Genomic DNA, 15,753 nt, shown 5'->3' on the forward strand with positions numbered 1-15,753 from the left:
TAATTAACCTTGATATTCTGCCCACTAATATAGTATCCAGGCAAAATGATTTGGGAGCCCTTCAAGTCCCTTCACTTTCACTCTCTGGAGTAAGATTGCTCTTCATCAAATGATCTGCATTGTCATTCTTATTTTTTTTCCCCTTTCAAGATGTGTAAAATAGCTTTGATCAATCAGAAAGTCTCGGGTTTGTAATTTGTCTACCTCTCATTTAATAGAATAACAAGCTCTTGCCTCTATTCATTTGGGTCTCTAACTTCAATATTGGTGCATGTTATATCATCTGAAGTCTGGACATAATTTCTCGCTTAGGAATTTGGAACTGTTGATGAGAACATATGCATAGTATCGAAAATAGGTTACTTTGCAAAGAATGGAAAAAGAACCATTATATTACCAAATATGAATTTACAACTCTAGAGCTCAAGGGAGGAAGAGCCACCTACTAGGTAGGGTTCTCCTCAAACACCCTTCAGACAATCTCAGTAGATCTATAAACGTTGACAACTCTGTAGGGTTTCTTCCCTAATACATCATTCAGTCGACTTCTATTCTTATATATACTACAATAATAGATACATTTTAGGAAATCTTGTAATTCGTAACCTTCAAATATAGCAAAAGCCCCAAAGCCTGCAACTGCTGCAGTATATAGCACTTGATCTGATAGAGGACATTTTTTTCGTTAAACCATTTCGTAGGAGCATGTAGAAAAAGATGTTGATCGAGATTCTGACATATTGGCAATCAGCCAAGCCTCAGAGTGGCTAAGCAGTGTGCTTTCAATGATCATTTCAACATCAAAGCAGTCATTGAAGTTTTTCACACATTATTATCTTTCTCCAGTACCAACTGGTATCAGGATGTATCACGTGTAATACCAAGTTGAGTACCACATAACCTTTGATGCTAAATTCACAAACCTTCTGATTGATAACTGTATAAAGAAAAACAAACAAAAAAACATTCACAACCATATTTCAGAACTCCATGTTTTGACATGATGACATTTTACCACTAAGAACATTCTGTCCAGAACAATATTGATTATTGACTTCAAATATAGCATACTATTTGGAAGGGAAAGAAAAAGCTTAAATATGTTGAAAAGAAAAAAGAGAAAAGGTAAAGCATTCAAAAATGAATTCTTGCTACCTGTTACTACTTGAAAGAAGCTAACTTCTGGAATGTTAGAGTGAGGCTCCGACAAACACTTCAAGAGATAATCTTTCTGCATGACAAATTGACAAGTATTTTAAAAGGGAAAAGAAAAAAGATTCAGTACAGCTATTAGAAGCAAATCAGTAAACAAGCAATTTGACAAGGTTGTCGTAATAGCACAATCTGATATAATGTAAATCTGATGGATTTCCTCTTAATTCGATGATTCCAACTCTCAAGTGGACATTAATTATAAAATTGCATAGTTGTTTACAACTCACCAAGATGATCAAAGAAAAATAGATAAATTACTTTGCTGCAGCCATGTTTAGGCTTGAGACTAATATTAGACTAGCAATTGCAAAAGGCCAAATCAATTTAACAGTTACTGCTTGCAATAATCTAAGTTGAACTGGAGTTTAATAAATTCTCCATATTGTCAGTCCTAAACCTTCTGGTAATCAGAACTCAGAAATTTTTGTATAGCTGATTCACAACTGAATTCATCAATCTTAAAGATCCTTGATTAATACTGGTTGAAAGAAAAATATTTTACTTGTTGCTGCCCCCTCTTGTGTTACAGACAACTCTTTCCCTTTTAAAAGCCAGACTCCCCTGTTTCAAGAAATTTAGAAATTTAGAAATTTATAGGGTTTATGAAGTTATTTGTGTACAAGAATGACCATGTAGAAGCATCAGATAAAACAATGGATCTTGCTAGTGAAATGGAGAGATGATAAGCCGCCCATTGATGGTGTTAGGCTTTCCAAATCTTCAGATATCTGACGTAAAGAACAGTCTAGCTATATAGTATAGTCTGAATTTTCTGGTATAATCTAGTTTGATCCAATTCTTATAATTAATCATCATCTACTTAGTTTTATGTATACGATTTGTGACTTCTCTCAGATGATTAATCAGAAAAATCATGAAAACATTGTTATATTAATTACAATAGTCAACAGTAAAAACAATAAACTTCCAGGTTTGCATGACCAAAATTACTAAAATGGTAATTCTAATATAATAAGCATCATATAAACCCAAAAATTGAAATCCAAATGTGAATTTTATGTGGACATTGCCTTTGAACATTGAGTAAACGAATTCTTCCAGGTGCAAATTTTAGTAATCTGAAGCAAAATTTGAAAAGAGGTATATATGAGAGATGATAAGCAGGCAATCCATTCTTCAAAATTATTGCAAAATTTAAGTGAAAAGACGACAAAAATAATAACCCCTATTTTTTCTTTCATACCTAATTGAATGTTGGGGATATGTTGGATATTGGACCAGTTGGTACCAATCTTGTTCTTGCATTCATTCATCAACTCTGGGCTACATCCCCTTATATCAAGTTGAGTTAAGGAGGTGAGGTGGCGCATCTCTTCTGCCATTGTTTTCAATTTTAGACAATACCTAACTTGAAGGGATTGGAGAGATGATAAGCCGCCTATTGATGGTGTTAGGCTTTCCAAATTTGGACATTCATAAATTTCTAGGACTTGGAGAGATGATAAGCCGCCCATTGATGGTGTTAGGCTTTCCAAATTGTCGCACCACTCAATATAAAGGGAATGGAGAGATGATAAGCATCCAATCCCCATTGGCAGCTTCACCATCTTTGGGAGATGAGATAATTTCAAGGAACGGAGAGTGGGAGCAAGGTATCTCCATGGCATCTCTGCGTCACTTTCTTCAATATTAATGCATCCTTCTTCTGTGCTGTTGTTGTTGATGACATCATCTTCATCCTCCAATTCCAACTCATCAAGACGACACAATGATAGACTCTCCAAGGCAGTGAAATGGTCCCACACTCCTCGTCCTGATATACTCTTCAAATTATTGCAACTATTAATATCAAGGGAGCGAAGAGAGGACAGGCGACCACTGCGGAACACCTCCCCCACCTCTCCTATGTTCAGCCTCTCCATTTTCTGGTCCCATACAATATTGAGATTAGAAAGATGGTGGAAAGAGTGGATGGGCAGAGAATTCAGATATCCCACGTTATCTATCCTCGTAACGTCCCTCAATCTTCCATGTTGTCCTTCCTCCTCTTGCTGCTTCCTATTATTAAAAATTGAGGGAGAAGACAAAGCATAAGTAGCATCCCCCATAATTGGGCCCAGCGCTTCATTAAAAATTTTCAAATCCAATTCTTGCAATCCCGGACACAAAGGAAAAGTTGTCAAATTTGGACACCATTGTATGTTAAGGTGAGAAAGCATTGGTGCTTGTGGTGTCTCAACCTTCCCAGTTTCTAATTCCGACTTCCACCATCCCTTCAAATTTTGCATATTCCTAAGCTGCAAGGATTTGACCAGCAAGTGCTTTGACATTGAAATCATCAGAGACACAAACCCACATTTTCAGAGGGAATTTCTTCCCAATGGTTTCATCGTTATAGGCCTGTCGGGCTAGAGTGGTTTTTCCCAATCCTCCAATCCCAACTATGCTGACAACAGAAACACTCTCCTGAACAGTAGTGTCTAATAACATATTTATCACTATCTGTTTATCCTTATCTCTCCCAATGATCACATCTTCTTCGCACAAAAAGGAATGAGTTTCCCTTGGATTATGTCTCATCCGAAGATCAACCGAGTGTCTCATCAACACAAAATCATGTTGATGATCATTCACAATATCACCCAACATCTCCCGTATCTTTTTAATCTCTCCAGACCAAGTAAAAGCAGAACGAAGCTGAATCAAACAAGAGAAGAAACGGCTACCTGACATGAGCTGCTTGCGATGAGCAAGAGTAATGACCTCATCAAACAAGTCATCAGCTTGGTAAAGAGCTTCCTTAAGCCGTTCAAGTCTGCCACGTTCAACATGGCTGGGACAAATGTGGTGCCGCCGCTCCTGTTCTTCAGCATCAAGAAGGACGTTCTGGATGGTGGACATGGTGACCTCGAGTTTTTCAAGCTGAGACTTCAAACCCAACACAGCTTCAAACTCCGTCCAAATGGGAGAACCCAGCACTTGAAGGATTGTTTGCACCAGTGAAAGTCCTCCTGAGACATCCATCTAAATCTATCTCTTGTGATTCAACAAGGGAGTAAGTTTTTTAGGTGTAAATGTTTAGGATTTTTCAAAACACCTAATTTACAGGCTTGTTTTCCCTCTAATAATTGAAAGACAGGCTGTCTTGAACCATCAAGTTATAGCAAAGTTTGAATTGGAGGACTACTGATTTGTCGCTTTTTACTCATATGAAAATAAGGAGAAAAGAATAGGCCCTTTAATCCCATTCAAATTTACTCTTTGAAATTTTTACAGTAGTTTATTTATTAATTAATCCCTCTATCCACTTAAATTTTCTCAAACCAGTATAGTGTGTGTACAAGTAAAATTGTATATTTACGACCATTTCTAACACGGAAAGATCACATCAAAGTAAAAAGTAAAAGCAGTGGGGGCAAATATATGTACTGACATATAAGTATATAACGCATAATGTTTAATTTTCCTTAGTGCAATGGATGTGATATGAATAATTGAGAGGAGTAATAATGCCATTGTCTTGCTACTTTGCTAGTACGACAAGAAGCAAGTGGCCAATAGTTGTCATGGTGAATGAATGAGTAGTTTTTAGGTGTAGTGGCCAATAATATGGACAAATTGCTTTCGTTTACTTGACTTGACGTGGGCACCCCCACAATCCCACATGACAACTTTCAGAGTTGTAGCTTACTAAGGTACTTTCGAAAAACTCATCAAACAAAAATACTACTTTCGTTTTATATTATTTCTAACGATTTGACTTATGCTGTCAACTAATGAAAATATATGCCCATTACGAAGTATTATTAGAAAGCAAGATGAGACAAAACATGAGCTGAATAGTCTCCCTCAGTCCGGGGTGGAGTTGGGGTGGGGGGCATGGGATGGGCCATGGGGGTAGCCACCTTAACACCATTGTATGGCTATTAGCCTATTATACTTGCCGATCCAAATCAAGTGTAATGTGTAATTTCAAAAAAGGACACTTCTTTGGTCATATGCTCAATAAAAAGATATTAGAAACTACTTTTGTTCTTTAAGATTTCCTTTTTTGATTTAACCTGCTCTTGATACCATGTTAAATTATTTATGAGAGAATAGTTTGATCATTATTCATCAATAGGTAGAGTATTTATACAAAACCTACGAACATAATATAGGAAACAATATTCCTAAAAGATATACTACCATAATCATAAATCCTAAAAATATATATTCTAAATAATATCTTAACATAAAATAAACCTAAATATATTATTCCCTTAATGATATCTACGGAAAATATATCATACCTCTAACATTTTACTATTTGGAGTACACGTAAAAACACACTACCAGCTCTTGGTTGTTGGTAATACAGCTATAATTAATTCACATCGAAAAATCATACTAGTCTGTTACAATCTTCTGTCATTTAAATCTTGAAGAGTTGAATATATATGAAGGAAGCATATTAACCAGGAAATGATTAAGAACATCATGGAGCCATTCATAAGTATAGAACAAGATAATGTTGGCACATACAAGTGACATCTGTATACGTACTGTAAGAAGCAACATCATAAGTTCTAGCCCCTTTGTGAAATGGCTTCTCGAGTACATTCTTAAATTTTCAGCAAATTTCTCTTGTCGGACAACAAATCTATGTCTGCTGCTCCAAAACTTGGCTCCAACAGCAAGATATTAATATGCTTCTTTTGTGTTGGATTGTATCCATTGGAAGTACACAACTTAGTTCAAACTTTAATAGGTTGAACAAAAACCTTTGGATATGGCAGAAGGTAATAGGCACAATAAGCTGGGATGTCTAGGTCATTTAAGGTTTTCATTTTAATTTTTCTTTTTCTTTTTTTTTTTTTAATTTTTTTTTAATTTTTTGGAGAAAGTGCTCATCAAATGCTAACTGAATATGATTTAACACAATCCTTCCTAGTTCTTTAACAACATCATGAAATAAATCCTGTCTACATTCTACAATCTACAAAAATAGTTCATCTTCAACACAGATACTATCCTGTTCTCATATTGTTTAAATTACCGAGTAAGTGTTTTTCAAATATTGCCACCTGATTTCACCTTGATTTTGAAGCAGACTTCCAGCGACCTTTAAGGAAAGTGGAACGTCTGGCACACTTGCCACAATATTTTCTCTTATATCGCACAAATGTGCCTGCATTTGATGTTGGCCGGGTTCATGTGTCACTCTCAACAAATATATATCAAGACAATCTTAGAAAGGCCGTTTTGTTTCATGTCTGGTGGCTTCCTGCAATATTGGCCACACCTCTTGACTTCTTGAGCAAGTAGTCACTGCAATTCTGCTATCCCTCCCACTTAGAACATGTAGCACCATGTGTTTTCTGGAAATGAAGCATCCAACGCATTACATCACCAACAAACTCGCGAAACCTGGAGTTAGAGAAAAGATGTTGAGATTCTGATGTATTATCAGTACTCTTTCTCTAAAATGCAAGCAAAGCATGAACTTAAGAGAGGGCTTCCGACAATCTAGTTTAAATGAACTGTTACATGAAACTAGCCTTGCCAATTAGCCAAAAATATGGATCCAAAGAAAAGAGCTATAGCAATACTGATTATTACTAATGCGTTGAATCAAAATATACATAGTTACTTTACTTACAGGCCTTACAGGAATTAACCACTTCAACTCTCCATTAAGGAGTGGATATTAAGGTTCGTGCTGTCAAGATAAGGATTAGATACTCCTTAAAGCATTGCAAGCTATCACATCATCAAGCAGAATGTAATATCACCCCTTCCCTTCATTGATATTCTATTTGCATGAATCTAGACGAGATCCATAAAGAAAAGCACGAAATATACATCAAGCACTTACAAAGAACTAGACGAGATAAAAAAAATATACATATAGACATGTCTCCATTTCCTGGTATCTCTCAGTTAACCAACCTACATAAGTTTCAGAAATCCATAAAGAGACAGCAAAACAGATCACTTGATTTATGCTACGTACTATGAACATTTCTCTGCTTCAGTTGGTAGTTCCCGACTTTTTAGTTTATCATCTTCAGAAAGCCCCTATTTGCATCGGGCTCATTAGTCATTACTATCACTATCATTATGTGCGTGCCTATGTAGAAAAGCAGATATCCCACATAAGAAATATAGCAGTAGACTTATGGAATGACCATTCATGTATCAACACCCTATACATACCTGTATTATTCTTTGTAATAAGGGAAGTTAACTAAACAAATATTTTGGTAGTCAGATGAACAAACACAATACTTCTAAAGACAAGAAAATTCAACCCCGGAAATTTTAGTACAGTGCCGAATAGGCAAATGGTAAAAACAATGTGCTTTCCTAGACTGATTTAGCCCTGTAAGAAATTCAAGGATTTTCTTATGCCCAGAAATATATCCTTGATTTTAATTTTTTCGAACAAAAAAAAAAAAAAATCATGCACATAATTATAATAAAGTAATAGAATTTGCACTAAAAATATAAGTACATTTAGTTTAAAAATTACTGAATAATTGCAAGGAACATCCTTCTCTTCCTTATCATTTAACACCCTTTTGTATGTAATCAGATAATTACCTTTTTTCAGTCGAGCAGTGTATGAACACTGAACAATGACTCAAAGAATTCTTCTTGCCGTGATTTAATAAATCTCTGAAGCAAATTATTAAAAAAAAAAAAGATAAGCAGGCAGCGTTCAAAAGTGTTGCAGAATCTCAAGTGAAAAGACAATAACAACCCCTATTCTTTATTCTCCGATTCCAACTCATCAATGAATCTCAATCTTCTTTCTATATGAATCCTGTGTCCTGTGAGCTAGAAAAATGACGACAGTAAAAAATATGAAGCAAACACCATCAGAATTGGAACCTACTTTTGAGGTGGTACAAATAACAATGTATTCAAGTTCCACGAATTGAGCCATAGGACCGGATCAGGAATTGTTTTTTCAACGCACACTAATGAACTAAATCAAACTAGAAATAATGGTAGATATCAGTAGAAGTACACATTATCTAGCAAAATCAGAAGTGATATACATTATAAAATATCAACCTTGTTATATACTTAAAGGATATGTGCTCATCTCATAGAAAAAGATGTTTTGACCATCATTGAAAAACAATACATGACAATTTGCCAAAGGTATAGATTTAAATAAATTAAATAGCAATACTATTGATTCTACTTATGAGTTAAATCAGAGTATAGTTGCAGCAGCTCTTAGCAACTTGTACTTTTAATTAAGGAGTTAATATTAAGGGTTGTGTGTTGTCAAGATAGATAATGCCAATATTAACAAGCATGAGATAATCTCCATCCCAACTTGCTTCATTGAAATTCTGTCTGCACAAAATCTGAAATAAACACGTGTATACACAAACAACTATATATGGTGAAATTAAACTAGACAGCCAAAACCCACACATATAAAATAACCCATATTCTGGTAACCAGCCAGCATAGCTTCATTATATTGAAATCCATAAGAGACTGCTAAATGTCTTAAAAGTGCAAGTGTTATCCAAATATCCGGTTCTCATAATTTTTAATTAATATATCTGAAACTTCAGATATTTGACCATAAGAAATCTGGTCTAATATATTCTGAATTTTAAGGTATATTCTAATTCGATCTAATCATATACTTAGTTTTATGTACAAGGGTATATATGTATACAATTTATCACTTCTATCAGAAGATTGATCATGAAAAAATGGTTGTATTAATTACAATAGTCAACAGTAAAAACAGTGAAACTTTTTGTGTTTGCGTGACCAAAACTACTACTCGGGTAAAATGGTAATACTAACATGATAATTGATACGGCATCATATGTTATTAACCCAAAATTTGAAATCCAAGTGTGAATTATATATTTGATAGACATTACCTTTGACCGGTTGTAAGCACCATTAACAAAGCCTGCCTTGTTCTTAGCTGACAAGGTCAACATCATAGCTCGTTTCCAACTAGTAAAACCTTCTCCATTTAACTTGAATGAAACCAGCTGAGCAGTGTTAGCATCAGAAGGATGAATATAGTAGATGCTTGCAGGATTCTGATTCAAATTAGCCTGAGTAGATTGATTTTCCGCCATTGTTAAGTGAAGAAACACCTCAAAATCAAGGAAGAAATTCAAGAAAATCGAAGAGCAGAATTGATCAAGAATCAAAACAACTCAAAATCAGGAAGCAGAAAAAGATCAAAGCAAAATCGATCAAAAGAACAACTCAGATCCAAAAGAAATCAGAACAATCTCAGAAAGAAATGCAAGAGAAATCAGATTGGATAAATGTAAAATACAGCCTAAAAGAGTATATATAGGATCTATTACATCATGAAGAATCTAGAAGAACTTGTAACTAACTTCTGTAATAATAACGAACTCAATAAATCAGCTGTAACAAACTTTCTCTGACGTGGCAGAATGCATAACAAACTTTCTCTGACGTGGCAGAATGCATAACAAACTTTCTCTGACGTGGCAGAATGCATAACAAACTTTCTGACGTGGCAATCTTCATAACAAACTGCAGCCACCTAGCTTAGCTCTACTGTATGGACAGTAGTCTCAATAAACATTGAGTAAACAAATTCTTTCGGGCGCTGATTCTAGCAGTATTCTGAAGCAAATATTAAAAAGGTGTTAGAGAGATGATAAGCAAGCAAGCAATCCATTCTTCAAAATTGTTGCAAAAATAAAAGTGAAAAGACAACAATAATAACCACTATTTTATCTTTCATACCTATGATGGGGATATGTTGGATATTGAACCAGTTAGCACCATTCTTGTTCCTGCATTCTTTCAATAACTTTGGGCTACATTCAAATAGTGTAAGTCGAATTAAGGAGCTGAGGTGGCGGATCTCTTCTGACATTGTTTTTAATTTTGGACAATCCCCAATCTCCAGGGATTGGAGAGATGATAAGCCGCCTATTGATGGTGCTAGGCTTTCCAAATTATGACAAGCCCAAATATGAAGGGAATGGAGAGATGATAAGCATCCAATCCCCTTTGGCAGCTTCACCACCTTTGGGAGTAAAGTTAATCTCAAGGAACGGAGAGTGGGAGCAAGGTATCTCCATGGCATCTCTGCGTCACTTCCTTCAATATTAATGCATCCTTCTTCTGTGCTTTTGTTGTTGATGACATCATCTTCATCCTCCAATTCCAACCTATCAAGCCACTCCAATGATAAACTCTCGAGGGCAGTGAAATGGTCCCACACTCCTCGTCCTGTTATACTCTTCAAATTATCGCATTCATCAATTACAAGGGAGCGGAGAGAGGACAGGTGGCCGCTTTGGAACACATCCCCCACCTCTCCTATGTTCAATCTCTCCATTTTCTCGTCACTTACAATACAGAGATTCAAAAGATGGTGGAAAGAGTGGATGGGCAGAGAATTTAGATATCCCACGTTATCTATTTCCTTCAATTCCCTCAATCTTCCCGGCCTTACCTCCTCTTGCTGCTGCTGTTTTTTATTAGACAAAGCATGAGTAGTCTCCCTCATTATTGGGCCCAGTGCTTCATTATTGACTTTTCAATAGCATTCCCCCTCTTACTGCATCGTATCTTACACCTTTTTTAACTATAATTTGCATAGTGCGAGTATAATTGGTGAAATCATCCAAATCTTGAAGCTGACCAACACCAGTTGACCACCAATTCCAAGCTGCATTGCTTCTTCCACTCACCACAAACATTGTCAACTTTTGCAGAGATGTCATTCTATTCATCCCTGCAGGCATATGTGTCAAACTCGAGCAACCAGATATATCAAGATGCCTAAGATTAACCAACTTTTTCAACTCTCTTGGTAATTCTTTTAGAGTCGAACAATAATTCAAATTCAATGTTTGCAGGTTGTAAAGCTTGGTAATGGACGAGGGCAACCCACGAAGAGAATAATTTTTTGAGAGGTCAAGATATCTTAGATGCACCAATTCACCTGTCGCGCTCGGCAACGTTTTCTGTCCAGCACATTTCAAACATAATACCCTTAAATATTTCAGTTTTGTTAACTCCATAATATACCTTCTTGTAGGGAAAAACCACTCATCATCAAAACATAGAAATGTACGCATCCTTTTCATCTTGGTCAAATTACGAATAAGATCGCTAGGGGTACTCCTATCAATATATACATGGCGAGTTTTCTCATTAAAACATCTTGCCCTATAGTCATTCGATAATATGTCTGTCCCTGCTACTTCTTTGGCAAGATCATGAATCAAATCATGCATTTTGCATGATATAATTTCATCAGTAGTGCCTTCGGCTAATTCTACATCTTGGAAGAAGCACCTTTGCAGTAACTGCTTGAAATACTCCTCGCCGGCATCTTTAAAGCTCTCTCCATCTAACGGCATGATGAAGCCTTGAGCCATCCAAAGACTTATCAAGTCCTCCTTGATAATCTTGTAATCCTTGGGGAATATAGCACAGTAACTAAAGCAGCTCTTCAAATGGAACGGAAGATAATTGTAACTGATTTTCAACACAGGTATTATGCTGTTGGTCTCATCTTGTATAATGTTTGCCAAGTCAGTATTTTTCAAACTCTCCCATTTACTTTCACGTTGACCTCGAAGAAGACTTCCAACCACCCTTATGGCAAGTGGAACATTTGCACACTTTCGAACTATCTCTTTTCCAATGTCGTCCATTTGTTGCTTCAGTGGATTTTCCTCCTCCGATCCTCCGTTTTAAGTGCCATTTTCTTAAGCAAATCCAAAGATTCGTCATCTGAGAGACCCTTCAATTCATGCATCCAACGACTTCCCACAACATCAGCTACCTTTTTGGAGCGAGTAGTCACTATAATTCTGCTAACCCTCTCACCTCCAATCAATACATTTCTCAACTGAAGCCACTTACTGGAGTCCTCAGTCCATACATCATCCAAAACAAGGAGATAATTTTTGTTATTCATTTCTTGCCGAAGTTTCACCTGGAGCTGGTCCAAATTCAGCTTATGTTGGTCGATGTGCGGATTTACAGCTGCAAGGATTTGGCCAACTAGCACTTTGACATTGAAATCATCAGAGACACAAAGCCACAACTTCTGAGGGAATTTATCCTTGACAATCATCTCATCATTATAAACCTGACGGGCCAGAGTAGTTTTCCCCAAGCCTCCAATCCCAACAATGCTGACAACAAAACCATCCTGCTGCTCAACACAAGTGTTAACATATCTATCACTTTCAGCTTGTCATTCTTCCTCCCAATGATCACGTCATCCTCGCAAACGTAGGAATGAGTTTCCCTTGCGTTAATTCTCATCTGCTTAGCCGCATCGAAACCAGCAGGATGTCTAGAGCCAATATCATATCGATGATCCTTGACAATATCATCCAACATATCCGATATCTTTTCCATCTCTTGAGACCAATTGAAAGCAGAACGAAACTGATTAGAGCGGGAGAAGAAAAGGCATACCTCATTACACACCCTGTTATTACTACAGGGCATAAGCTCCTTGAGATGAGCAAAGAGTGGTAATCTCATCGAACAGATCATCAGCTCGATAAAGAGTCTCCTTAAGCCTCTGGAGCTTGTTACGCTCGACATAGGTGCGACAAGGTTGGTGCAGCCGCTCTTCAACTTCAGCATCAAGGAGCACAGCCTCAATAGTTGACATGGTTTCTCTGAGTTTGTCAAGCTCAGATTCCAAACCAAACACAGCTTCAATTCTCAACCAAACGGGAGAACCCAACGCTTCGATCACAGATTGCACCAGTGAAAGACCTCCTGACACATCCATCTCTCTCTCTCTTTCTTTTCTCTTGTGGGTTAATTATAATTAGTGTTATGGCTTTTTTCAGGGATGCAAATTGCTCAGTATTTCAGTAACAATGGTTCATCAAAATCAATTATCATACTCAGTAGTCCACACTTCTTTTTTTCAAGGCATATATTATAACTTTATTACTTTTCATTTTCCAATACCGAAAATTAGGGTCTCACAGCTTCTCTAAATTTTAATTTAAAATTACTCTCCCTGCATCATTTTAGTGTTTACACTTGGTTTATACAAGATTTTAACATTAATTTATGCAATTATTTTATGCAACAATTTTGTCATATTAGCAAATGCATAGTATTACGTATTGGACTTTTGATATGTGTGCTTTGTATAACATACCGACGTGTGTATCGTGTATGACCCACAAAATTGCTAAACAATGATACAAAACATAATCTTTATCAACTTCAATTCAGTGTGCGTGGGTGGAAGGAAATTATTGGAGTTTTTGGGAGCTTACCTGTGCATATGGCCTCTTGGACATTTTGACAAACACCTCGTGTGCATCATGCTTTTCTTCAATTTTAATGGAATCGAGGATGGGTTGTTGGGTTTTGTTGACTGCATAATGTTGTTAATTGTTTTTGGTAGCGAAAATGATGGGATTGTTTTTGCTGGGAAGATTTGAGAAGGCATTACCGCCATTCTAAGGAGTTAGGAGGCTTCTTTGTATCGGAGGCCAGTCTATGACGTTTCTTGAATTGGTGTACTCCTTTAACCGGACGAAATTATTACAAGTAATACTTCCATCTCGTTTTTTGAGTTGTTTTTCTGTACTTAAAAATAATTTTTAATAATGGTAATAATTAATATTTAATAATTTATTAAATCTATACTTAGTATTTAAAAACATAAACCACAATTTTTTTATATGACACATGGCATCATAAGTCACTCAATACCCCATATAACACATGTCACCTCCCTTAATATTTATATTCAAGTATGAAAATGAAGTGTTCCATTTCCACCATAATAAAATAAAGTTCAATTAATTAGTACTTATTACATAAACATATGAATTATAATAAATATAATCTTTTCATCTCCTAGACTTTAAATATAATTTAAACTAATATATCTTTTCATATTTCACAATCTTCATGTACATATATCTAAATAAATTTCTTCATCTTCTTTCACAGTTTTACCATCCTCGGTCTTTTTTTCCTTTAAGTTTTAGAAATAAAGCAATTATTTCGTATAATTAACCCCAAGTAATAACCCGTGCATTGAACGGGCCAAAAAGCTAGTTTTACATTACTAAAACAATAAGTTATTGTCCACGTGCATTGACATAATATAGAGTAATTTTTTTACGCAAGAATGATGTTTTTTTTTTTTTTTGGAGCTACCATATTTAATAATTTTGAAATTTGAATATTATAAGCTTCTGCAATACAACTACAATCTATCAATTTATCTTTAAAAAATGAAACAATTGTAAATAACACACTTATAAATGGACTCTTAGAAATATGTATTATGCGATGTTGAACAGGTATTATATCATAATTTTGATGAAAATCTAAAAACTATAAATTACAAATATTTTTGTACAAGGTACATAATTCTTATTTATCTATTTATTTTAAAATATACAAATTATAAAAATAGATTTTATATAAACCATGCATCACATTGGTTCTAAAATAATAATAACTATTATTTAAAGATAATAATAATAATAATAATTTATATTTAAACTCTTATCTAATTATGTTCTATTTTAGGGATGTGCTTGTAATAATTTAAAGATGTTAAACTATTGTCATTTATATATCTTTCTACTATTTAGATATATAGTATATGTTAAAGATGGTACTCATCTATCTATGTTTTCATTCATCTAAACTAATGGTATGCGGCCTATGCGCTTGTTAATAATAATAATAATAATAAGATGTAATGAAAACAATTTTTACATTTAAAAAAATATAATAATAATAATAATGCTGAAATATGTTTGCTTTACTCTGCTGATCCTTGCTTTGTTCTGCCCATAAGCTCAAAAAGAACAGGTCCTTCTTTCGTTTCATGAAAGTTGAAAGTTGCAACAATTTGTTACAAAGTAAAAGATACCTCTCAAGTCTTTAGTATTCATTTAAACTTTCATTTATCATATTTTAATAAAAATAACTAGTGTGGCTCAGGCTTTGCCCCGGAAGATATTTTGAATATTTTTTTTATTTTTTTATTTTTTTTTATGTTAGACACTTTAAAAGACTTAATAAGTTTTTTTACGTAGTAAATTAGAATACAATGACAAAAATAACTCATTTTGGATTTTTATTTGTTTTTGTTTTTCATTATAATACTTGTTTTGTATGTATTTATACATAAATGTGGATTAATAAATTATAATATAATTCTAGCTAAGATGGTAATGCATGTGGTTTTCATTTAAAGAGGTTTGGGTTTGAATCTCTTTGCATGCATTTTTAATTTGGATCATTGAATGATGATGTGGTATAATGGTAGAGGTTGTTGAATGATGACATGGCGTAAGATTGGTGTAAGAAGAGGTACACGTGGCACATAAACAATTTTATGGACGCCTTTTAATATATTTTTTGCTAATATATGTATACGAAATAGCTGTGTGTCTGTGTCGGTATATCCTTAAAAGTAGTTACCTTTTCAATTTCATCTTTTGCTAATAATTATCTTATACTTTAGTTTTGTTCTGGTCTCACTACCATTTGACAAATTTCTTCAAATATTCAATCGTTAATGAGGTTCACAATGAT

General features: G+C 34.9%; 1 protein-coding gene across 1 annotated transcript; it reads right to left on the reverse strand.

The window, feature by feature from the left end:
* Positions 1 to 376: 376 nt before the first annotated feature.
* On the reverse strand, positions 377 to 3,464 carry LOC145589204 (uncharacterized). Its single transcript, XM_081645751.1, has 3 exons — positions 2,420 to 3,464; positions 1,156 to 1,231; positions 377 to 937 (listed from the first exon to the last, which is right to left on the reverse strand). The coding sequence occupies exons 1-2, from the start codon at positions 3,462 to 3,464 to the stop codon at positions 1,191 to 1,193; spliced, it is 1,086 nt and encodes a 361-aa protein (XP_081501877.1). The 3' UTR covers positions 377 to 937; positions 1,156 to 1,190.
* Positions 3,465 to 15,753: the final 12,289 nt, after the last annotated feature.

The sequence above is a fragment of the Chenopodium album genome, chromosome 17, assembly GCF_948465745.1.
Source record: "Chenopodium album chromosome 17, dcCheAlbu1.1, whole genome shotgun sequence".
Taxonomy (NCBI): domain Eukaryota; kingdom Viridiplantae; phylum Streptophyta; class Magnoliopsida; order Caryophyllales; family Amaranthaceae; genus Chenopodium; species Chenopodium album.